Raw genomic sequence first — 27,736 nt, 5'->3', positions numbered from 1 at the left:
TCCGTCAGAGAAAAAAAATACGAGTTTTCTTTGGCAACTCTTATGATAATGTTGTATCTAGAGAAATTCTGCGTCAGAATAATATACAAAAATTAATTCAACTTATCTGTCCAAGCTCTTTGTACGACTTTCTCTAATGTGTGGTTCACGGTGGCGTATGCGTACTTTTTTTTTATAAAGATTTATTTTTTATATGCGTTGCGTATGGGTGTTTTTATAAACGTAATCTGCGTTGATACAATCTTTCTGCTTTGCTGTATTAATAAACAAACCAATTCTGCAATCGAAATTGGTTTAATAAGGACTGAGCAACACGAAAATATTGTTTTTAATAAAACAGAAAATTTTTGAACCGTGTTACATAAAAGGCACAAAAAAATAAAACTTTATTCTACTATAAATACATAGTAGAATAAAAAAAATTGAGTGGTTCACATTTCAAACAAATGGATGAAAAAAAATATTTTTCATAGGGATGTTCAAAAAAATTTTGTTTTTGTGTTAAAAAAGGGTTTAGCTAGTGCACAGAAAGTTTGTAAACTGCTTCTTTTGGTATATTAATAGATACTAATTTGGTTAAAATAATATCCACGTTGATTTTTTTTTAATTGCACAAGCAATTGTTTAAGATAACATTTATTTTTTGAGCCATATAAACTTCAAATACATACAAATTTCAATTTACACTCATCTAAATTAACATGATTTAAAAATTTGCGGTGTTATTCACCAAAGTACCTACTGAATTTTCAGATACATACGGCAATTTTGGTGTCATTCACCAAGGTACTAAATTTTCAGTTACATACGGCAATTTTAGATAACATGGCAGTATGTACATAATGTATATGTTTAGTGCTTAAAGTTCTGCGTCAAAATAAAGTTCAAAAATTCATTTAGTTAATTATATTTTAAGATCTATGAAAAACTTTTCTGATAAGTATTAAGTATGGTTCAATATGGCGTATGCGTACTTTTTTTTTTAAAATATTTGTTTTTTCGTGCATTGTGTAAATTTTGCGTTTGCATAAGTTTAAGGTATCAACTGATAAAATTGTCTCAACGTAAGGTCTATAGCTTGTGGAGCATTTAAAACATAATATTAATATACAGGGTGTCCCAAAAGTAATGGATCAAATGAAATATGCTGATAGGCCATCTTAAGGGCTCTCAGAATTTGGTAACTTGTTCATCCCAAATCCTTATGGTTTTCGGTTAAATGCAGTTTTTGTGAAATTTCGAAAAATCTCTACTTTTCAACAGTATTTTGCTTCCTCCGCTCATAATAGATTTTTGTTTTTTTACTATTTCATTCGCCATTTAGCTGCAAAATAATTAACAATTCCAAGTTTTATGAAAACTCAATTTTTTATTTTTATTTCAGAGCAACACACTGACAAAAATTTGTATGGTGTGAAACTGGTTTATTATTTTGAAAACTTGTCCCGGTATTGCAGTTTTCAATAAGGTATACAAGTTTTGAATTCTAAAAAACAACTTATCAGTCCAAACTCTTTGTCTGATGTGTGGTGGTTCACTGTGGTGTATGTGTACTTTTTTTTTTATTTAAGTACATAGTTAGCGCTTGTAAAAGGTATCATAAATGGTAAGGTATAATAGCTTCCTGAGCATTAAAAATATCATTTTTCTCAATAATGGGAGAATATAAAGTTTACTTTGATTCAGGTTATTTGTTGGCGATTCATTTTTGAAGATTTCTGTGCCCTGAATTTACAAGCGTATTTCGTATTAAAATTAAATCCACAAGTTGTTAAATCGAATTGTTTGTAATTTCACCTTGATCATTAAAAAAAAATATTTATTTCAAAAACAAAACAAGCAAATTGTATTGATATATTTTCTTTTATTGTGTATCATTTTATTTTTTTTAATCATAAATTCTAAACAAAATACTTTTTTTGCACTTAAACATTATATACATTCTGAACTATTTAAAAAAAAAATAAATGTCTTAAAACTAAATTATCGACGTCGATTACTAAAAATACAAAAAAGTAAATAATAAACAAAAAAAAAAATAAAAAAAAAAAATAAAAGAAAATGTTAAAAACAAAAAAAACTTACATTAGGTACAATACAATTATTAAAGTTTACGATAGAGGTAATACACAATAATTTCAATAAATTAATACCTTTACGGTAAAGGTTTTGCGCAAAAAGCATTATTTCTCTTTTTGTGTGTGTGTGTTTGTGTGTAAAATGTAAAAATTTATATAAATTCTCTGATCTGATTTTGGCACAGATTTTGGTTGTGTGAAGTTTTTTTTTTTTTATTTTTTAAATTTTAAACTGAATTGCGAATTCAGCGAACTTCTTTTCCCTTAGTTGAGTGATGTCCGCGTGGTATTTGGCAATAACAGGCACATCAGTCCACCACCGATCAGAAGAGCCGCCACAATGAATGTTGGTGCCGGGCAGAAGGTATCGAGAAGTGTGGCTATAACCACATTACCAACAATACCACCCAAACGAGCTGCAACCATTGAAATTGCTACACCAGTTGCTCTATAGAAATAAAGAAAAAAAAATAGAAATTAGATCAAGTTTCATGGATTTTAGGCTATTTTAAAAAATTTACCTTAAATTCGTTGGGAAAACTTCGGTAATAAGACAATCCAAAGCAGCATTTGCTGCCGAAATGGCACCACTGAATATTGCCGTCACAATGAGATTCTGGGTTTTACTGAATACAAAGTACATTGCTGCCGAGCACACACCAGACGTCATTGTTCCAAAGATCAAAAAGAACTTTCTACCCAAACGATCCATTCCGATGATAGCAATAAGATTAGCAGGCAATGCCGAAGCCAGTGATATAAGTGACTCCATAAAGACAGCACTAGGTATATGCGATGAGCAGATTGCTTCTGTTGCATGTGTCCCAAGATTGACAACGTATTCGGTGACCGTACAAACTCCAGCTGTTTCACCAGGATGAGCTTGTCCGTATTCATCGAATCGATTGAATAATTCTGGGAACCACATCATAAGACCATAGTAACCAATGTGGAATGTGAAATTGATAATAATGGAGACAATGGTGAATTTGAGAATTGGCGAACGGAATAGTTGTTTACTATGTTCCACCATTCCAGTCAACATTTTATGATATTTTCCTTTAAGGGAAGCCTTATTGGCAGCAATTTCCTGCTGTAGCTTTTCATCGATAACCAACTCTTTAACTGGGTAAAGTTCTTGAGGTTTCTTTGTATTTGTGACGAATATTCCACGGAAAATTGCCAAAGCACGATCATGTTTGCCTTTGGATAGTAGAAATTTGGGCGATTCTGGTAGATAGAATAGTAGGCAGGCTACAATGAATGATGGTATTGAGCAGACGACCAAGAAAATACGCCAGGAATTGTATTTGAAGTATGGTGTTACAAAACCAATATTTGTGGGAATAATTAACCAGGCCAGCCCGGCTACAAAGAGATTACCAAATGTCCAAAACGCCGCCATGAAACTCAACATGGAACCACGTTTGGCTTTCGGTTGGAATTCGGCGAAGTATGACCAAATGACGGGACCACTGCCTCCAAGTCTGTAAGTAAAACAAAGAAATCTAGGTTATTCACTGGAAATAATAATCTGTAAGGGAAAAATTTTATGGACATGAATTAAATAAATGAAACTAATTTGGGTCCATTAGAGGAGCAATAAAGGCTTTATTTAATATAGCCTAAACTGACTGAAGGAAAAATATAATTTAATAAAATTATTCCGCATTCCACATTCGAGTAGTGCAGCAGAAAGAATCCCTACAGAAAAAATAATAAAAATTATTTTTGTTTTAAGGCATCTTAGTAAGGGTACGACAGATCCAACTGAATCCCTACAGATCCCAGGAGCTAATCTGTGGAGTTTCTAGAAGTCCGAAGATTTTTTAGGGACAAATTTGTGCTGCAAGATAAGTCTCTAAAATCTCTAAAAGAGGGTATGTTCTGAGGCAGCCTCCTGAATTTCAACAGCTTTCTTGCAGAATGGTAAGTGTAAGTAATAATTGAGATTTGAATATAGTAATTCAAAAAACAACCGGGCTTTTGCGCGGGGACTGACTTAAAAAGAGTTTGACAACCGTTTGTTTTCTTATCATTTTAAAGCTTTTTTTTGAACTGCTTATTTCCTTGACACAGTTCTACTCTTGATGCATTTTAGCAATAGTCGGCCAAATTGAGCTTTCGAAGCATTGATCTCGATTCTTTAGTTCTTAATACTGGAAAAAACTATCAAGATCTGAGAAAGTTTGATAAATGTTTGCATTAGATACGAATCTAAAAACACTGAGGGAAATCTTTAATATATCTGCAATGTAATTATGGAAAGCAGAAACTTTGGATAAGTTTCATAAAAATGAAGAAAGAAAGTTAGTGACAGAACGGTGCCTTGCGGGTAAACACCAGTAAAAAACCTTTAAGAATCCCCATACCAAGAAAACAAGCATATTTTCTTCACGGAAAAGCTTTAATAAAGAGCTTTGTTCTTCATGATTCTCACCTAAACAGATTTATAATTCTTCTATACAAAGGTGCGTACTAATAGAAATCTAAGTCAATTAATGTGTTTTAGTGAAAGCTCACAGCTGAGCTTTATATAATCAGATTAACTTTGCAGATTTTGCTTGGCTTTTTAAAACTCATAAAAGTCCTTTATAACCACTAGATTGGTTGATTATGCGTTTTTGACGAAAAATCGTTGGAGAAAATAAGCATAATATTCTTAACTGAAAGCTTTTCTAAAAAGTTTTTGCTTAGCGTGATTTGAACTGTAATAAGATTTACATACATCATCAAGAACATTTTAAGTTATAAGTTGTGCTTTAATCAGAATTATAAAAAGTGAATCAAAAGCTTTTTAAGAAAACGTTTCAAAACCAATAAAGATCATTTAGTGTATTTGCCCTTTGCAGCATGAACAAATTTTTAATACCAAACTGCAACTTGCAGCTGGTGAATTTAAATGTTTTGCTTTTGGCATGCTTAAGAAGATAGCTTACTTAACCAAAAAATGTATGTTATAAAAAGCTTGTAAGGTGATTCCTTTTGTCAGCGATCTTAATAACAAATATTAACACAACAGTGAAATATAAAATATCAGTTCAGCACACATGAAATTTAGCGATATTGTTTGAGAAAGAGCTTTTTTAAAAGTTACTTCTTTTTTCAAAGGGAGATATATGTATGTATCTTTTTTGGTGATTCTATAGATATTTGCTCGTACTTTATTCTAGCATTAATCTACGACCCACTTATGAACGTTGTTTACTTTTTTACACCTCATTTTTTGCACATTTTTTCTCTTCTTATTTTAATAATTTTAGTTCACCTAAAGCTCAAGTCAATATAGAAGAAGATCCCCGACCTAAAATATTAATCACAAAATTAACACCCGTATAGGGTTTTTTTTTTTTGTTGAAAGTCCGATGATGCTAACAGTCGATTAACACATTTAAAGGTCACAAAATGGGTATACAAAAGCTCGTGATATTTGATGAAATGAATAAAAAAAAATATACTTACGCAGCACCATTAAGAAAACGAAACAGCATGAACCATTCATAATTTTGTGAAAAGGACGATGCCACTATACAAAGTCCATTCATGAACGAGATCACAATCAACACCTTCTTACGACCCATCGAATCAGCTATACTGCCCCAGAAATATGCACCCACCATCATACCAATAAATATAATCGAATTAAGCCATCCTTTGGTTTGAGTGTTTAGATCGAGATCACACTGAGCCGATGGCAGGATAAAGGACATCGATATAACATCCATTTCTTCGCTCGTACTAACGAGACCACATATCGCTAGCAGGAGATAATGGAATTTTCCGTAGCCGGTTAATTCGATGGCTTGTTCGAAATCGGCCCGGATGGCGACTTCAGATCCGGTGCCACCACCAGCACCGGGTCCACCGCCTCCACCTCCTCCTCCATTGCCACCACCACCACCAGTTGCATTACTGATGGCGGTCACACCATTGCCACGTTCTAAATCATGCTTGTAGAGGGGCGTTGGTGTAAGGTCGTAGCCATCTTTGCTTGTTATCTGGTATTCCTTATCCTTAATGCCCGAGGTTATTGAGTAAGGTGTTAGAATTGAATGATTGTTATTGCCTGTGTTTGCAAGGGCTTGCGGCTGTAGGTCGTCCTTTACATTACAGTCTTAAATGAAAGAAAAGATACAAAATATTAAATTTAATTTGTAAACACTTTTATTTTTAATTTAAGCCTAACGTTGGTATTTAAAAAGAAATCAGTTGAGTGAACCTAATGTGAGTACCTCTCCTTAAAATTGAAATACCTTGTTAAGTTTTAATTAATATGTTTACAACCAAATGTTTATAAATCCATAAACTAATTATTATGACATAAATTTTAATTATACATAATTATAAGCTTGTTATGAAAACTTACTTTAACTACTCTCAATTTGAGTTAATTTTGTTTGCTTGGCAACACTTAACATTAGTTTATTTATTTTCTTTTTTTATTATGAATGAAAATATTTTCACGCTTGGTTTACATGTCATTTTTGAGTGTTTTACAATTGAAACAATTGATGCATGAACAAAAGTAGACAGAAAATGTTCTTGATGTGTCCAAGCATGTTACAAAAGCTAACATGCCTACAAAAATTGTCATAAATGCCAATCACTCAAACAAAAGAAAGAAACGTGCCGAAAATGACCGCAAAGTGCGTTCATGGTACATAGTATGCATAGGTAGTTTATACCTACTTATAATAATGTTTGCAATAATTTTCGCAAAAATACAATGGTGAAAATGAATTTTATGATAAACCTTGAATTTTAATTTTCCAAGACGCTAACGAGGCTACCTAAAAAATCACTTTGATAACATTAAAAGTTCGATAACTCTGCACGTGTAATGTGATAAAAAATATCAGGAAGGAAGATGACTTCTTAGTCAGATTTGAAACGCTTATTCTTGCGAATGTAAGTTGAGTTAACGAGTTGATTGTACTAAAGAGGAGTTTGCCATAAGGATTTAAATGCGCTTAACTTAAAATACCTTTTTTCTAAAATATAAACGGTTTGTTCTGTCAGGAATTCTAAAGGATATTTTATTTTGTGAAAGTGTGGATTTTGCGATGATTGCAACCTTATAAACCAACTTATATAAATTGTGGTTCGTTTAAAAAAATTGGAATAACAAATAAAATAGTACAGTAACATTCGAACAAAAAAAAAAAAAACTACCACAAGCAAAAGTTGGTATTTAATTGCTTCAATATTGTTATTGAGGTTGTCCCCAAGAACCTAGACCAAGCTTTTTTAGTAGTGGAAGTAGAAGCGAACAAAGTTTATGTCTTATTTGACTTAAAATAAAGAATGACAAAGAACATTCATGAAAATCAAAAATAAGTTGACTAAATTTTCAATAAGCATACAGATTTTTTTTGAAAAAAAATTTCTTGAAAACGGATTTTAAAACATTTTAAAAAAGAGTTTTTATAATTTCAAAAGAAATTTTATATATTTTTACATTGGTTACAAAGTTCAATTAAAATTAATTTTTTGTGCATTTAAATTTTAAATAATCGAAAATATTCTCTCCTACTCTCTCTTTTGTAAATCATAACTTCTTAACTACCCGTACTACGCAAAATAATTTCAATAACTCATTTTATTAGTTTACGAACGTTTAATCGCTTTAAAGTCAAAACATTTTAATTTGCTTAGTTTTACAATTACATATACTCACTTTCAGTTGTTTTTCTACCAGAATCACCTTCTACCATTCTATGAGTACGAGTTATTGTTTCTTTTCTCGCTTGATCCAATCGAGATGTGAAATTAAAAATTTTGTTTTAAATTAAGTTTGCACTTATTTGACTGAAGAATATACAAATTCTATTCAGTTGGCGTATATCAGGAAAGATTTTTGGTAACTTTTACCGATCTGAAAAAAAAAATACAAACAAAACAAAAACTGTTAAAACTAGATATATTCATTCATAGGAAATAAAATTCATTCAATTGACTTTGAATATAAATCAGTGTTTTCTAAATTTGGTATAGTATAAGTAATTGAATAATTTATTTTATATTTTTTATTCACTAACAAAGTTTACATAAAGTTTTCGTGTTAATTCATATAACATTTCTATTGTTCTTCTTCTTTAGCATAAATTAATGAAAACAAAACAAAAATTAAAAATTTTCATATAACAATAAAATTATCTGCATTATCAACGTTTTTTGAAAAACATGTTTAATTTTTTTTCTATCTATCTGTGTGATGCTTTTCAGCTTTTGAATGCCACAAAACAAAAGTAAACTGCAGAATTTTTTTTGCTGACACTAGATTGCAGATATGCATGCTGCTACGCAATCGAATGTGTAAATTAATCACGTTCAATGTGATTCAGAGTTGAACCAGATTATTTTCACACTTACTTCAAATGTGATATTATTATAAAGTGTGATTCACTGGGCTTTGTGGAGTACTTTTTCTCTATTGAAGACAGGCGTTACTCGAGAAAATAGAAACACATCCCAACTAACAAGTTTACTTCTATTTAGCTTAAAAGATGCAACTTTATCTTCTGTAAAGCTTTATAGAAGCAAAATTATTAGTTGGGATATCTTTTAGTGCATGGTGGCCTTATTTATGTATATCAAAAAGTAGGTAATTTGCAAACATAAACAAAATTGAAGTGATAACAAAATGAGTGGGTTGTACTCTGTAACTACATATTTTTCTTGTTCCAAAAATGTACCTACATTGTTAAGTACTGGGTTCGAGCATAATAAAACTTTTGGGATTACGCAATATCGTAGTATAGAAATTTAGCAATCCGTATAGAGCAAAAACGTCACATTGAAAATCAAGCGAAAACAAGAATTGTCCAGACTGGGACATTATCTTATCCTACAAACTATTTTAAGTAAGTCGTTCTTAAAGACTCCGAATGTTGGACAATAAGTAGAAAAGGAGAGTTACTCGTAACGTTTCACTAAAATTTTACATTTTGCATACATTCGTGTATGCAAGGAGGGAGTAGGTACCTATGGAGGAGTCTTAAACAAGCAAATAATATGACATTTAATTGTGTATAAAAGATTTATTTTGACATTTTTAACTTGTTCACGAAGTAATAGACATACTTAACGTAGTAAAACGTGTAACTCCTTTATTTATTTTTTTTTTCGAAAATGAGACTTTAATGGAATTTGTTAGATGGAAGTGAATTCCACAACTTCTCAAACCAGAAATTCTCACTTTATTCATAAATAAAATGATTAAAATTACATGAGTATAGAACAAAGGAGAAAAAGGACACCTTAAAATTCACCTTAAATTCTTACCCCTTAAAACAATATAAATTCTACACTCGCTTATTGACCCAACAGTTATAGGTTCGATCTCCAGAGGCTGCCAATTTTTTTTAAATTAAAATGTTTCACATAAAAATGAAATGATTTTCCGCTTAAATAAAGTGGATTTCTTTTAAATGAGCGCATTCAAAAAATTAAAAAGATTTGGCTCCTTAATTTAAGACGGAACTCATCTTGGCAAAAAACCATGCAGAAATCCGCTTAATTTAAGGTGGAATCCGCTTGTTTTTAGGTGGTCTTTTTTCTGTACTAAGTTGATATATTTTACGTTAAAATATTTACGAAAAATATAGTGTCCCAACATTAAAAGTTTATTGAGTCACAGTGATATATACAGACAAATTATGCAAAGCCTGAAAAAAAAGCTATCACTGTCAATAAATTGCTATAAAATTTGTCTATCAATTCTATTACAATTATATGAGTGCTTAAAGAATATACAACGATCCGGTCGTGTATATTATTTATCCGTTTGAAAGATTTTATGTGCATGGTCACTTTTATTGGACCACATGTTTTATTTGACAAAGATGATTTTTTTTTGTTTTGTTTAATTCCAGTGAAGCGTGGTGAGGAAGAGAAGAGGGGATATTTTATTTTTTTTTGTTTGTTTCTAATTAATTGGGTGAAAATTAATTTGTTTTGTGCTATGTTTATAATTGTTTACAACACAATGTTTTCAGTCCGCAAAACGATATGATGTTATAATGTGCTAACTGAGATCTTCTTAACTAATATTTATTACTGTGGATATAATATTTTATTTTTTTTTTTTTGCTTCAGAATGAAAGATTAACGGTCTATTTTAAGACACTTTCAATGAACAAAAACAAAACAAAAAAAATAATAAACTGCCTCTTGAAGGTTAGATTGATAGAAGCTTTTCAATTAAATGGCTCTCTGATGGTTGATGGTTGTTTGTTTGTTTTTAATTATGTGTATTATAATGTACACTTTTGATTGAGAAGGGGTAAATTTTAATAACCCTTGTTTTTATATGGAAAGTTTTGTATATGCTGAATGTGTTAGGAAAAATACTAAGTTTGAGAAATTTGGGTGTGATATCAGTAACAGTAGTGCATTTAACAGGTAGGTAATAAGCTTATTTTGAAAATTAAAGCTAAATTCTAAATTATCGTTTTGTTTTCTCAAACTTTTCTAGCCAAAAATTAATGTATGTATCAGTTAATCTTTGTCACAAAATTTGTTTATTTTTTAGTTAAATGTTCATTTTTATATTCAATGGGTATCTACGATAGACAAAGTAAATATAGTATATTTTTTATTTATTTTTCAATGTAGGTTAAATATAAAGCAAAAAGTAGCTTGGTTTGAATTTGGTTCCTGAACATGAATCTTAGGCTATTTGTGTAGGTCTAATTTTAGACTTGAAACAAACAAAACAACAAACATATTATAAACACATACATATACTTAGACATCTGCTTAGTGTTTAAACAGTTGATAGTGACTTGGGCTTTAAAATTATTTTTTTTTTTGATTTTGATAATAATTCTTAGACAACAAACAAGAAAAAAAAAAATAAATAAATAAATATAAGGCAGGTGCGGGTAATAAGGGCTGCCGGGTAATAAAGCCTTATTTACAGAAATACGTTTTAAAATGATCACAATATTTACACGTAGAAAAAAGGGCATTTTAAAACAATAGGATTTCCGCTTAAAACAAGTGGAATCCTCTTAAATTATGTTAAATTTAAAGTGAACTTCATTTCATATGTGATTTGTGATTTTTTTTTATTAAAACTTTACCACATACAAATAAGATGATTTTCTGTTTAAATTTAGTGGATTTCTTTTAAGTTTGCCCACTCAAGAAATTAAGAAGATTTTTTTCGCTTAATAAAAGATGGAAGTCTTCTGGGAGAATAACCATGCGGCAATCCGCTTAGTTTAATATGGAATCCGTTTATTTTAAGGTGGTCTCATTACTCGCATATATTTTACTTGATTATACAATTAATGCAGCTGACTTAAAACCGATATATTTTGTGGGGCTGAAAAATCAGTTGTATTTCAACTTTAACGTCTTCATTAAAAAAAAACACCCTTTATTTAAGAATACATAAAGTATGAGTACCTTTATGATCTAGACCCTATAAATATTATTCAAGGACAGCACAAAGAAATCAATCTTAACAACTTCTTTGTAATTCAAAATTAATGTACATCATCTTTTTTATTGCAAAAGATATATTATAATAACTTGTTGCGGCTTTTCCAACCAAGCTTCAATTAAAAATTGGAATGCAACGTACATATTTTTGAATTTCATTAAAACAAGTTCAGTATTTAATAATAATTATTAAACGTCTCAATTTATAATTGAAAAACAAGATAAACACTACACAATAGTTTGACATTTTTTCTAAAAGCTTAATTAGTTAATTAAACTTGTGCGTTATATCTTCAGGCATCATCGCATCAAAATCCAATGAAGTCATTTATGAAAAATTATTATTAAATTATTTAGAATAAATTAAAATATAGTCATCCACGTGTTTAGTAGTACCTAGTTAATAATTGATATTATTAGTCAGCGCCACCCGTTCGGAGCTACTTAAACATAATTTAAATACATCCTCCCACGATCCAACTTGTGGGTACAGCTTAAAGCTGGTTCCAGTCAATTGCTCAGAGGCGCAATTTTAATGCAATTTTTGTTGTTGTTGGTTGTTGTTATCTCAAATTGAAACCTATCTCAAAAACAATGTAGTTAATTTTCAAGTTTTTTTTTTGTGTTCTGTATATTGACACAGGTTTCCCGTTTTCCTTGAGGCCATGTCGCGCCAGATAAAACTCAAACTCAAGTGCAAGGTAAATCGGAAGTTCAGACATATTTCAAAAAAACAAAAAAGGAAACGACACTTAACACTTTAATACACACTACACTCGCATGATTTTATTAGTTTGAATCTTTGAGAGCAGTCAAATAGATGAAAGACCTGTTTATAGTTTGAAGTCAATCTAAGAATTTGCAACGCTTACATTACTACATAAATAAATCATTCTCAAGAATTTATGCAAAGAGGATAATGACGCGGCATTACAAGTCCACGTTGTTATTGCGTTGCTTTACCTTGTTTTTTTGTTTTTTTTTTGCAAAAACAAACGGTTACTTATTTTTGCGAAACTAAATTGTTGATTTGCAAATGTTTTCCATTTTTTTAAATGTCACTTGTTTTGAGTGTAAAAAGCTTTCTTTGTAGGCTTAAGTAGACACTGAAGATGATAATTTCTGGGATGAGTCTTTGTTTTTTGTGAATTTTGTATAATCTTTGTAAAAATTTTTATTAATACGAGCATAAACTTTTATAACAGGGACAAACGTTGTCAATCATTTGAATTTTCCAATAAATAATGGTCCCCCAACTCCGGTTTCGAGTTGTCAGAAATCCCCACGCAAACAGATGATTAATAAAATTTTTCCGCAAAGTTCTTGAAAGATCTTGAAAATGTGTATTGCCCTATTTGTATACTTCGCATATGTTAACATCTTATTTTTTGATAATGTGCACGATTGCAAATCACTTCGCAGTCAAAATAACATCCATTTAAGAATATTTAATTGGTAAGAAGGTAAGGCGGTGTTGCTAAGAAAGTTGCACTTATCTCAAATATTGGACGACTAGTTTCACAGTCAGAGCCCCAACTATAAAAGTGGAAACAGTTAGCACGAAAACACGTAAATACAATCAAAGCATAGCGAATACAAGCAAATCATATGGCGCACCCATAATAGGAAGTTACTCAGTTTCGTTCAGTTTTATTTTCGAACGTGAAAAGCGCTCCCTATGGCACTTTACGGATGTAAATATGTACATCTGACTGAAAGTTTCATTCATTTCTTTTGTTTAACAGAACGGAAAGAGACTATTCCTTTATTTTTAAGCCTCTTATCTGTTTTCTTCCGTATATCATAGTTGAGCCTCAACACATACATAAGTTGGGGATAGTAAGGCAATGCTAGTTTTAACATGCATTATAGAAAGTTAAGTTATGTTAAGCTTTTTTCTACATCTTTGCTTTTTTCATCAGCAGCAGCTTACTGAAGAGCAATCGCAACTGTTCACTGCTCAGTGCAAGAGCAGAGTGATTAAGGGAAGCTATCGCATTAGCAGTCTCAGCTCCAACCGAAAGTACTACGAAACTGTTCTTAAGTGTTTTCACACTATTTGACAGATTTAAACTACAAAATTTGAGACAAAAATTTATATTGGTAATTTGAGATTTTTGTGCAAAACTCCCTGATTTTGCCTGGCAAATAGAAAATGAAATCTTAAAGTAATAAAGGTTTTTAAACTTTGCAACTTTTATATTTGGTATTTTGTATAAATGTACTACCAAATTTGCACTTTCTTGACTGAAAAATTAACCTGTAGGCACTCGAAGATATTTTTCAAAGCATCACGTGAAGCTCATTGAACACTTCAAGTTTATGATGCCAATAAATTGTTTGAAGTGGTACAAATCCTCATCTCTCTTAATACATTACCCTACGCGCTTTTTTGCTACTGAATACATATTACAATCGATAACAATATACAAATAGACTGAGATTGATTGGACAAATCATAACTCTTGCCTTTAAATAAAGCAACAAAAACTTAAATAAAAAAATAGAAAACAAGAGAAAGTGTTGTATAGTATGTTCACTTTTCATTGTGAGGGGCGGATTGAACACCAAAACTGCCCATATCTGGTTGTTATTGGTGTTAAATGAAACATCTAAAAAAAAAAAATTGAAAGACAACCAAACATACATTATACTCATCAATTGGGTCAAATACTTGGGGTTATTTTCATGACGCATTACAAAATAATGCAAGAAGTAGTTATTAATAAATTGTATATGAATAAGGAACAATAAAGACCTATGACGTAATGCAAAAGATCGTTTAAAAATAATCTCATAAAATAAAATTATGTGTTTTATTAATAAGTTGCTTGAAATATGTACCTACTTTAAATGACATTAAACCACCATTAATTATTGATTCTGCGATGTCAAAAAAGAATCAATAAATTTTGTCCGATTAGTAAACTATAGCTTCTCAACACCTCAGATAACGATTTATTGATTCTTAATTTTTTCGTAGTGAAACCTCTTTGTATTATTATTATTCCCAGTGGAAACTTTAGTGCAAAAATTCAAACCTATTTATTATTTTATGAACCAATTCTTAAAAAAAAGTAAAGGACCATTTTAATAATTTTACACCAAGGTGTACAATTCAACAATTTAGCATATTTTTGTGAAGACACAGTTTATGTCAATCAAATAGCGTAGTAGACATTGAGTCTACCAATATCATCTATCTTCTTTTAGTATACTTATACAAAATTTAATGCTAATCAAACTTCACAAGTCACTATAATTATCACCTTCATCTAACACATAATAGTTTATCATCATTTGCCATCCAAACAAGCTACTGAAATAGTAGAAACTTAATTTTTTGACAATAAAAATGTTTTATGCATGAATTTCATGTTTCTTTTTCAATAACAGTTAGGTCTAATAATAACTTTGTATATTTTTTGCTGATTTTGTACATAAATAAAAAGTAAAAGTGGCAAATCATATCTAATTCCTTAAAAGATCATTGAAGAAAAAAGTCTTTTATAATCGAAAAAATTGTAAGATCTTGATCTTGATTGTGTTGAGCAAAAAGGACCAAATGGTCAATCTCTCATATTAACAAACTGCAGATTGGCCCTTTTTGGGCAACACTTTCGATAATTCCTACCGATCTTTAAAAGATTAAAAAAGCAAGTTGAGCAAAGCAGTGTCTTTCACAGATGGAATATTGAGACGTTCAACTACAACTACTTGTAGGTAGCAATGCATATCGGAAGATCTGACTTATGTAGAGCGAGTGCCAAGATTAAGTGTCGTAGAATTAATTATAAATTATTTCTTGCAGGTGTTAATGACGTCCTAAGAAAACTGACTTAGAAAATATATGAGGACAAACTTTTAAGATCACAAATAATTTTGTTTTTATCAACACATATAATTTATGATTATAATTATTCATTCATAAAACTCAAAAGTACTTAGTTAAGTGGTTAGTTGTTTTTCAAGGGTGTGGCCACGCCTAAAGAATAACCTCGGAATCATTTTTCTGCGCAAGAGGCTCTTGATGTCAAATAATGCAGTACCACTTCTAATGCAAATAGATGATGCTTTGCTGGTAAACTGGTATGGCGAACCATAGCAGTTTAAATTTTAGTAATTCAGCATTTAGGATCAAAATATTCTTTGGCATTTTGAGATTTTAAAGACTTCAGCATTAGTTCCTAGCAAAAAGTCTATTTTTTATGAGGAAAGACAACTTAAGCTTTTAGATTGCAGAGTCTCTGAGCTGAATGCTTTAAGCGCCATTTCGTGCAATAAGGTTTAAGTGGCATCAGGATAGGAAACTAAGTTTTCACTTCTTAAACCAACATTCAACTCAACTTATCACTGTACAGCTAATCATGGGGTAAGTCATCATGGATAGCTCAGCAAACGGAAGAAACAATAAAAAAGTGAAAACAATAATCACAACCACCTCTCCAAAAAAAGAACATCCAAAGAAAATGAAGTCAAAAATAATTTGTTACAATTGAGCCTTGTGATGACTTCTCCCATGATGGGCTGTTTATCGTAAGTTGTCTTATGAATCCTATGATTGACAGTACCAAAATGAGCGCTTCCATCATGTTCTTTCGCACTTAGAAGTTGCATTAAGTCTGATTTTGCTGTCGGTTAACGTTGTTTATTGCTGAACAAAACAAGAAATGGATACCGAGTCGAAACAGAGGAGGAAGTGCAATTTATTGTTCGAAAGGAATTTGTTAATCATAAATAGTAAAAAGTCAGAAAGTATGAAGAATGAACGTTAGATTCATTAGCCCACTTTAAGTTTTTAAGCGAATTTTGATTTTGAAAAATGATGAATGTGAAACATTTCTTTACGTAATTTAATCTGCCCGGTCCATTCTCGATAGTTCTCTAATGTTCCAACATGAAAAAAGAGTAAAAGGTATATTTCACAATCGAGTATTGCTAAGAAACTTACGCTGGAAATATTTATCTTAGGATCAATTTATCTTAGGACTATTTAAAAACTTATGAAGTTATCATACAGTTTTTCTGATATATAACATTACTTGACATTTTACATAACTTATCCACAACAAAGACATAGAATTTTTAAATACAGATACGTATGTAGTTGAAAATCATTAACTTTATGAAAGCAATAAAATTTAATTAACCCAAAAGAATTTCTAAAATTCATTCAATTTTTGTTAGACTTTAAATTCCACAATTATTCATATAGATTTTAAACGTAACAACCATAATACGTCATTAAAAGAGTTTTTTTTTTTAATTTGATTTCCGACGGTAATACTTTCATAATTTATTGTTCTTTTTACTACACGGATTGAATCCCATAAAATAAAAAAAAAAACAACTTTAAAAATAACAAAAAAAAAAAATAAATAGAAAATATTGTTATTTATTTGTTTGTTTGTTTATTTTACTTTGTTTTTTTTTTTTTTTTTGTTTTTAAAAAGAATATTTAGTTTATATTTTTGGAATTCAATGAGTTATTTTTTATGTTAATTTTCTTAAAAGGTTTAGTTTACTGTGTTTTTTAAGGGATTTTAATTTTGAGATTTGTTTGCCTTCAGGTTTAGGTTTATTTTAATTAACAGATGTGTAAAATTCTGACTGCAGCTTGGAGACTCTTTATTTATTTTTTTAGCTTGGTAAATAAATTCAACAATTTGTTTTTGGTTCTCACGTGATGAATAATTGTATTTATTATTTCAAATGAAATATAATGAATCACAAAGTATTTGTTTCATAAATAAACACAACGTTTCAAGGCATCAACACCATAAACACGTAGATATACATTTTTAAGGTGCCTATTCTTGAAAGCCTTTTTTTAGAAACGGAATATTCCATTGTGGAAAAAAACCATAAGGCTTCCATATTGCAACTGGAGTATATTTGGTCTGCCAGATTATATTCCACAATCTGCAACAAGTGTTAAGTTTGAGTGATTTTTTTCAAAATTTCAAAAATTTGGTCGAAAACCGTATAAGGATTCGGGATGAGCAAGTTACTATATTCAGAGATTTTACTCGGTCACTTACGTCTGAGAAAATCTTTATACAAAAATTCATGCTTGTCAAACACATTAGCCTTTGTTTTGATCTGCTGAAGTCAAGTAAAAAAAACTAGTTCATAATTTTCGCCTCTAGATGGTACAATACTCAATCTAACGCATTGTCGTATAGCTTTTAACTAGCGTACAGGAAATACGCTACCAACGGTACCTCATTTGTCAAATTATGATTAGTAGCTTAGGAGCTATGGTGGAACAGATGAACAGTAAACTTTAAAGAGCTTAAAAGTCAAGAAAAAAAGTTAATCTATACAAAAATATGAAGGACTGTTGTTAGTCCAAGGATCACGTTCCATATGCAGATATTAGGGCATTGTCCTTAAGTCATGTGCTCTCACTGATAACTGATAACTAAAGATTTGTGAAGAAATTAAACAAATCGACTCATAAATAAATGGAGATAATAATGATTTTTGCTTCTGGTAAACGTGTTTATTTTTAATTACCTTCTTTATAGTTCTCTGATTTAGTTTCAACTGATAACATACCAGGGCGATGAATCAAAGTGAAGGTTAAATTGCAGCCATAAAGTATAAAGACAATGTCCATCATAAATACTCAGTCATTAGTAAATTTTTTGATAAAAAAAATGTCAACAAACTTTATAGCTACACTACCTAATTGATGCTCAAAGAAAATGTATTGTTTTTGTTCCCTTAAACAAATGTATCTCTTTTCAAATTATTATTGGTATGAGAAATGGACCTAAGTCAACAAAACATTACAGAATTTAATCTTAACAGGAAATAAAACAGATTTGAAACATAAACTTTCAAATAGAAACAAAACAAATCAAAAAGTACTTTTTTTTTGTCATATTCGACTTCAATTTAACCATCACACATCAGTTCCATGGTTGCTTACTCTGCATACTTTAGCTGCTTTGTGCAGCTGTTCTCATGAAATATATTATACACAATATAGTAGGTAGGTTTATTATTTTTTTTTTTTTGTTTACAATTAAATTTTAGCTTGACAACGAATTATTTTCATTTGTCATCTTTTGTTTGTTTTCATTGTCATGATATGATGGAAAATCAAAGAGAATTTCTTTACACACATCATATCAACATAAAAAACAATATAAAACGAAACAGTAGCTCATAAAGTTTTCTTTTAGAGGTTTTAATCTCTAAAGGAAGTTTATTTAGTATATTGGCAATTTGAAAGCTAGTTATCATTTATCATACCGAAATAAGGAAGATATTAAAATTTTAAGTATTGCCATAAAAATAATGATAAAATTTTGTTCACAGGAATGTAATAAAATTTATCACTGAAATATGAGTAGGATTGCCATCAATCACACCTAGATATATTACTCAACCCATGTGTGACCCAACAATTAAAACACGTGACTTCAAAATAATAACAAAAAAATAAAAGGAACTCCTTTCCTTTTTATTTAAAATTTTGTGTGAAAAATAATTGAGTTTTTGACAAAAAAAAAAAACTTAATAGGTTTCTCGGCAGTAAAAATGGGCGAATGAAACGACCACTTCAATATGTACCCAGTGTCCTTAAACCAGTTGCGAAAATGAAAAATCTTGATTTTCTCAAAAACGGCCCTACGATTTTGATACAAAAAAATTTGTTGACCTTAGCAGAAAGTTTTTATACATAAGTGTCTGAGTAGTTGTTATATTAAAATGTCTACAATTTACTTTGAAAAATCAATTTTTCGTTGTTAATTTTTTTGGTATTTTGTTTTTATAATAATTTCTTAAGGCATACTGATTTTTTTTTTATAATTTTTTTCTAATTTTTGTTTAAAGAAAAAAACTATTTTTTGAAATACTAAGATATTTTCGCTAATTCAAAAAACAATCTTTAATCTTTTTTTACATTTCTTATAAAATAAAAGTTTTTGTTTTATGTATATGTACTATAAAAGAAACTTAAACATTCTATACAACTATTACCATGAGTACCTAAGTGGGAACCAGTCGTGGATTTTATTTCTTTTAATTTTCATTACACGACTATCCCACATGTTTTTTTAAGTGACGTCAAATTTAAAAATAAAAATTAGCTTAAACAACAAGAAGTATTCTACCCTAACAGGTGAGTGCTTTACACACCCAACCAGAATTATAGTTAATCCTACAGAAACATACATTTTTATTATGGAGAATGACTCGAGAAATAAAAAAAATCAAAGGCATCTGCTCACTTTTAGAACCTTGTCTAACCTTCCTGACGACTAGTGAGTTCCAAAATTGGTTTTGGTAAATCACAATGGACCGTTAAGGGTCTAAGTGAGTCGGATCTTTGTCCGACAGCCACTTTAACCTAATCTAACCTTTACTGAGAGCCATATCTTGGTTACATTCCATTCCACAACTTTGAACAAAAAAAACTTCACGAAAATGATTTCGTATTGAAAAACTACAAATTTGGAAAACCAAGTATCAAAGTAACAAGACACTTCACAAAATATTTTTTTCCATTTTTAATTTCAAAGAAAAATCGAAACGAATATGATCATTGCTCGAAATGAATAGGTTACCAAAAAAGATACATATGTACACAATGTTATGTTTATGTCGGTCGGCAGGGTAACTAAATATCATACAAACCAAAGACCATTTATTTTTTCTTTTCAAAAGTATCTAAATTGCAGTTAATTGAAGAAATAAAAAAATAAAAAAAAAAAAATAAAAAAAAACATATCAAGGCGAAAGTCACAACATTATTTTTCTGGTTTTGTTTGACAATAAAAAAAAATTAATAAACACATGTATAAAGCTTATTTTTGCTATGCACATGTAGAAGTAGATAACATACCTTTTTTTGAGTCCTTGAAAAAAAGTCTCAAAGTATCTTTACGATCTTGATATACGAGTAATATACTTATCACCTTTCAAAAAAAGGATAATGCTATAATTTGAAGCTAATTTCGTCCTTTTTAGTCCCGCGTTTGCACTTGTAAATTTTTAAATATTGTATCGCTAAACTTTTGGCTAACATAAAAAACGTTTTACATCGACTTCGCAGAATTTTTTACTCCCAGCTTTTTATCAAATTTACACTATTTTGATCGTTTTTTCTTTATTATTAAATTTTTTGTTTAAAAAAAATAAACAAACCAAAATATTTGCACTTAATTTGCGATCACAGCAAGAAACCAGTAAACTTTGAATTACTTTTTATTTTTATTTTTTTGGTTAAACTAGTTTTCTCTTTTATTTTTTTTTTGTTTGTTTGTATGTTAAAAGAATATACAAGAGTTGTTGGATACAAATAATTAATTGGAATAGATTAAGAACGCAGAACAACACTTAACAAAAATGCAGATATTTCTCGGATACTCTATATGCAACGAATGCCAGCCAGAATTCAATATGTCGATGTCGTAAGTCGGTCCAAACGCGGGAAAAGCTTCGCAGAAACTGAGCTTTGTCTGATCACCGCAGAATATTATCGTTCGAAATCGATACGCGTTTTAGTGGAATAACAGAGCAGATACACTTGCTCGAAATATGCAAGCAGCAGGTAGTGTAACTAACAGATACACACGAGTACGACAATGAGATACAAAATTATATTATGGTATTGGAGCAGTTATTTTTGAAGGGATGGAATGGATCATGAATGGATGTATCTTTATTTTTATTTTTTTGCGAGAATTATGGTTTTATACTTTAGGCGATCGCGATCGTTATGTAATTAAACGGTTGTTGGGTTTAGTCAGCAGCAAGTCTCGTTAGCGACTGATTATCTATACTTTAGAAAAGTGACAAAAATTTTATATCTCCCTCTCAATGGTAGTGATTTTATTTCTATCACATAATTATCTATCTATCTATCTGTTTGACTAAGCACGAGATACTTTTCATTTTTTAATAGCGCACATTTGGTGAGATTTGTATTGAGAATTCTGCAGTAGTACTCTGTTGCAGCTCAATGAACTTTTGTTGTTGTTGGTTGGTTTGGTACGATATCAATGCGGATCGATCGTGGAACGTGCTTTAATTGTTTTCAATTTGTTGAGCTAAATTCGTAAAAATATGTCGATTTTTTTTCTCTTTTTTTACGATTTGATTATCAACTGAAAAGTGATAATTGAAATGGAAGGTATAGTACGAGGTACTTTGGAATATTCATATTATACATATCATATTTGACCAGAGCGAAAAAAAGATTTTTTTGTAGTTAATTAACACATTAAATGAATCATTTTTGTTTAAAATAATAAATTTGTAGAATTTTTTGTTTGTTTTGTATGATAGTGTTTTTATTTTTATTTTTTGTTATAATATTTTTGCAATTTAAATTTATGTAGTTTTTTCCCCCATCTGTTTTTTGTATTTTATATGTGGATTTGTTCAAAATATTTGAACTAATAATTTAATTCATTTAGTGTTAAAGCGAATTTTTGATTTTTTTTTTAAGTTTAGCTGATATTAATGACTTGATGGATGATGCAAAATTTGTTTTAAAACCATATTGATGGAAGGTGGATGTAATTAGAGGGTATTTAATTAGCAGATATGGTATAGCTTAAATACATGCTGAAAGCTGTTAGCGTTTAAATGGAACGATGGATAAGTAAAGTGAGTTATGCATATAAAATAACCAAGTGAACCAGGGAAATTATAAGGTTTTGTTATATGAAGTCGAGAGTTATAAATAAAAAGTCTTATCCATTACCAAAGCGATATGAGATGGAATAGCCTCAAGTAGCACACTGGTGTATAAATTGGTGTAAATTCATTAATTTTGGTGTAAAATTGAGGAAATTGAAAATATATGGTGTATTTCTCAAAATTAGTGGTATAAAAACTATACCACTGTCTTTTCTGTGAAAAATTTCAACATTTTTTTAAGATTCTGTGCAAAAAATACACCGATATTCAGTTGTTTTTATAATATACCATTAATGGTGCATAAAATTATTCGATTCTGAAATCAACCAAAACGGTATATTTTGTACACTCTCTTTGGTGTAGGAAGCACACCCTGTGGACATAAAATTCATCAGAATGCATAAATGGGAGACGCCATATTTTTCAATGGCCGCCATTTAAAAAGAGAAGACAGCAATTATTTTTTTTACTATAATAGTATATTTACTGATTTAATTATCCCGTATTCTTGTTTTTTCCATTCGGTATATTATATTATAAAAGAACTCTTCTAAAAAAATGTAAAAACAACAACAAAATTATAATTTTTTAAAAAACTGATTTTTAAAATCGAACAAAAAAATCATTAATTCAGTGACATTTTTGAGGCGCTTGATTTTTAGAGGGGGTAGTATCTAAAATTAGTAGACAGAATGTGTTTCGTTTTTAAATTAGGCAAACAAATTCATATTTAACCATTAGTTTCTTATGGCAATATTATGAAAGTGAATAAAAGTTCATTTTCATTTATTTCATAAGAAATGGTGTGAATTAGAATTCATCAAACTGTTTGAGGTAAAAAATAAACTTTGGTTCAAATTTTAAATCAGAATAATTTAAATTGTGTATTTTATCCATAGATTTATTGTGTATTTTTCAATTTCAAAGGGATAATTTTCACCAAAAACGAGATCATTTAATATACCACTAATGCCTTTCATACACCAAAATCGGTATATTTTTTTAACCACCGGAGTTTATTATATACGAGAAAATGGTGTATTTTTTATATTCAAAATGCATATCACGAAAGTGCAAAAAATACACCAAATATTTTGGTGTATTTTAGACTTTTGTGCTACTTGAGGCATGGGTCAAAATTTTGTGTTCAAAATACGTGCTGTCTTTCAAAATTCTTTAAGTACAAAGCCCTGAATGGCTTAGAACTGTATTTTGACAGACCAAAAGTATCTATTTCAAAATGATGTAGGTAAATAGATTAAAATAATGAAATCATGCGGATATGCAAAAAAAAAATTGGAGAAAATAGAAACGCTAAAAACAAATGGAATCTGTATTTAATCTATATGGATTTATTGCTATAAGAAGACTTTCGTCTTAATTTCTTGCACCTAAACAAAGCATCTGCGGTGTAAAATGTGAGTCCAAAACCAAATTTAAAGAAAGGAATCCTTTTAAATTGAGGTGGATATACCTTTATTTTCATTTAATCTTTATAATTTTAGCAGGTTATTTAAATTTATTTTACTTTTACGGTTTTCTTAAAAATCCTGGAAAAAGATTTATATTACTATTTTGGTTCCATTGACTTGTCGGAATTTTTAACAAATAACATTTAAATCATAACTTGAAGATAACTTTAATATACATCATTTCGGGTGCTGCAACTGATTTATTACGAGGGCATCATTATTATTAAAGGTTTTTTAAATACATTTTATCTTAATTATCATTTTTTAATGAAACCAAATTGAAAAGAATATTAACAAAGAAAAAACAGTTTTGGGCCTTAAACGAAACTGAAAGTAAAATTTTATAATAATTGCCTCAGTAGTGCTGATGGAAAAGAAAAACACACTATTTTGTTTTTACAAAATGGAGAAACATATCGTTTTGGAAAGAAAATTTTTAAATAAATAAATTAAACTAAACTTTTATTGAATATTATGTAAAATCTTTTCGGTGAATGGCAAAAAAAAAAGTGTAACATATTAAAATATTAATTTACTATTTAGCATGTTGTGTCTATAAAAAACAAAAATTTGTAATTTATTTTTAGAAGCATTTATTTACCTACTTAAATATTCTTAAATAATTACAAAACTTCATTGACTTAACAAATTTAACAAACGACACAAAAAGTACTGATGAAAAATGCTATGCAATTAACTTAAAGAGTTAATAAAAAAATATAAAAAAAAATTTTGTTTTTCTGATCTTAACAAAATATTAGATTATTAAAATTTAATATACAATATTAACTCCTAAGTGGGCTTGAGGTCAATTTTGTTTATCCTTATATTTATTCGACGTTTCGGTTGTGATTACAACCTTCTTCAGGAATCTATAATAAATATTCTTAGTCTAAAAAATGATAATTAAAAATAAAATAAAAATCTATACTTACAATGTTAAGCTTAAAAAAGTTTAAGATCTTTAAAATCTTAAATTTTATCTGGATTGGTTTTTTTAGTTTTTTAATATTTCAAAATTCAATTAATGAAGTCTTGAAAAAGACGTTTCAATCAATCGAAATTTTAAAATAATGAAATCTAAATTTCACATTTGATAAGAAATTCAAAATTTCGAACTTCTAATCAAAAATGATCTTCAAAATTCAAGTCAAATATACCTAAATATTTAGCCTAAAATATTTCTATGCACAAACTGAAGGGTTGAGCAATATTTATAGTCAGTTTGTGCATAGAAATATTTTAGGCTAAATATTTAGGTATATTTGACTTGAATTTTGAAGATCATTTTTGATTAGAAGTTCGAAATTTTGAATTTCTTATCAAATGTGAAATTTAGATTTCATTATTTTAAAATTTCGATTGATTGAAACGTCTTTTTCAAGACTTCATTAATTGAATTTTGAAATATTAAAAAACTAAAAAAACCAATCCAGATAAAATTTAAGATTTTAAATAGATCTTAAACTTTTTTAAGCTTAACATTGTAAGTATAGATTTTTATTTTATTTTTAATTATCATTTTTTAGACTAAGAATATTTATTATAGATTCCTGAAGAAGGTTGTAATCACAACCGAAACGTCGAATAAATATTAGGATAAACAAAATTGACCTCAAGCCCACTTAGGAGTTAATATTGTATATTAAAAAAAGGTCACGAAGATAGAAATAATTAAAATTTAATACTCATTTCATTAAATACCAAATGGCGTATTTTGAGTTACATGTACATATGTAATATTATTAACAACAAATTTGTTATATTTTAAAAAATTTTAAAATGTGTGTAATTTGAGGAAAAATTGAATAAATTTTAATCGATTGCTGATAAACGTCCAAAGAGATTCGACGAAGTATATTTGACATTGAAAAGTGGCACGAAAGCTACTTTTTTATTTAATGGGATCTTTTTTGTACACTACTTTTATGACAAATGAAGCAACCTATTAAGTAGTTAAAAAAAATTAGCATAAAGGATAAAAAAGCAAAAACATAGTTGTTAAGTATCGTAATCTGATGTTGTAAATGTTTTGTTTTTTTTTCTTTCTACAACTTAAATGTTTAATTTTTTGTATCAAAAAATGAACCTCAAAGTTTTAAAAAATACTACATTGACAATGATTCATAGATTTTGTTGACCTTTATCTTTATGTATATCTACCTGTTCCACTTAGAGATTTCTTACTAAAGGGCCTATCAGGTTCAGGAAAACGGAACAGGAATTTTTTTAAATCGATTACAAACACAAATCCCACACTAATTGAAAGGAAGTCCTTGAAAGGATTTATTTTGCCAAAAAAATGTAAACAAAACAAAAAATCATTTCCAAGAGCAAGGTCGAAGTAAAAAATAAATACCAACCTAATCCAGCTCAACGATAAAGGATTTTGGGTTAAGGTTAAAGAAACAACTACAACAGAGTATTGATGAAAATGGATGAATTTCTTAATGTTTTATGAGAGAAAATAATTACCAGCATTATTGTTATAAAAAAGGATTTAAAAAAAATAGTAAACAAATTAATTTTTTTTTCTTAATGACCATACATTTTTCTGAGTAAAAATCCTCAGCTCTATTTTGCTTAAACGATTCAAACAAAATTGTTTAATTTGAATGATTCACATTTTATTTTTGCTCTTGACTTCAAAACAAAAACACTTTTGATCTTAGATATTTTCGAGCCTTTTGTTTGACTAATTTTAATTCCGATTAGTAGTCTTACGCGGGTTTATATGCATTCAGAACAATCGTCTTCTTTAAAAAAAACGGTCACGTGATGGTGATCGTTTAAAATGCTACATAAAAAAAGATGGACTTCAAGCTAGTTAATCGTTCAATAGTTTAACCGACCTTAAAAACAATGAACGCCCCCAATTAAAACGAAAATTAATTTATTTTGCTAAAAGTTCCTTATAAAGAAAGAACTTATTAAACATTTTCAATCTATTATTTATCTGTCTGAGAGATCCACACATTGACGTCATTAATAACAGATATAAACGATAGTATTATAAGAACCCTGCAGACGAACTTGGTATTGTGAATTAGTCGTAAAGTTTCTTAGCAGCCAAGTTCTGTAGACAGAAAATGATAGAGTTACAGAAATAGCTTTTTTCTCTTGAATCATCTTTGTTTTTAGTATCAAATAAAATTTAAACTTTTTTATTGACTCTCTTATTATTATCATGTGCATGACCCAGTTGTCTGCAAAAAATCATACATTTGTTCTCATTTAATTGAAAAATAAAGTTAAAAAAAAAAAAAAAACAAAAACAAGGGTGTCTCGTCTCTCTAATAAATCTCTCTCATTCTCTCTATTTTTTTTTTAATATCCTGACGTATTTTCGGTTAAATTGAAGATAAATTATGCAAATTAACACACAGATCATGTTTTAAGTTTTTTTTGATGATTTCTCAAAATTATATAAAAACTCATTAAACCATATCATATCCAGTTTGAATTACTCTGTTTATGATGTAACTCAAATAAATTAACACTTTAAGGATTCTTGTTTTAGTAAAACATTCACGTAATCCTTTCACAGGTCAATGAATTTTTTGATTTTATAATTTTTTTTATAAATTTAGAACTTGCCGGTAAACACAAGAAAAAAAGTAATTTACTTCCTAAATTAAGAAAAAAAGTCTTATTTTTAAAACATATCACTTCCGTTTTGAGATAAAATAACCTCCTTTTTGCGTCAGTTGCCAGTAAGTATAGTTGGCAGTTATTGTTTTTGAACTTTTAATTTCTTTTAAAAACTGAAAGCAAATCTCTTTAACGGGCAATGCACTCTTTTTTTTTGTGTTATCAGAAATCAAAAAGTCTCTGTCTACACTTAAGACAAAAAAAAGTTTATAAATTGATGATCAAATTTATTATTATTATTTAAATTTTTTCCAAACACTAACCTGATATATTTTTATTTTTTTATTAATAAACACAAAACACGCGGTGCGAAAATAATAATAAAAAAGAAATTAATAAAAATAAATTTCAAACGAGACGAACAAAATTTAACGAAATAGTTTTGAGAGCTAGCAGCTCAAAAAACCACTGGGGAATGGGAGT

At 29.1% G+C, this 27,736-nt stretch overlaps 1 protein-coding gene across 1 annotated transcript; it reads right to left on the bottom strand.

Annotated features, from left to right (window-relative positions):
- Positions 1-1,844: 1,844 nt before the first annotated feature.
- On the bottom strand, positions 1,845-27,736 carry LOC129917831 (synaptic vesicle glycoprotein 2B). Its single transcript, XM_055998005.1, has 5 exons — positions 27,577-27,736; positions 7,756-7,953; positions 5,541-6,192; positions 2,600-3,565; positions 1,845-2,526 (listed from the first exon to the last, which is right to left on the bottom strand). Exons 2-5 carry the CDS (start codon positions 7,790-7,792, stop codon positions 2,343-2,345), a joined length of 1,839 nt encoding a protein of 612 aa, XP_055853980.1. The 5' UTR covers positions 7,793-7,953; positions 27,577-27,736; the 3' UTR covers positions 1,845-2,342.

The sequence above is a fragment of the Episyrphus balteatus genome, chromosome 4, assembly GCF_945859705.1.
Source record: "Episyrphus balteatus chromosome 4, idEpiBalt1.1, whole genome shotgun sequence".
Classification (NCBI taxonomy): Eukaryota; Metazoa; Arthropoda; class Insecta; order Diptera; family Syrphidae; genus Episyrphus; species Episyrphus balteatus.
The sequence above is the reverse complement of the archived record's forward strand: the minus strand, read 5'-3'. Positions and strand labels throughout refer to the sequence as shown.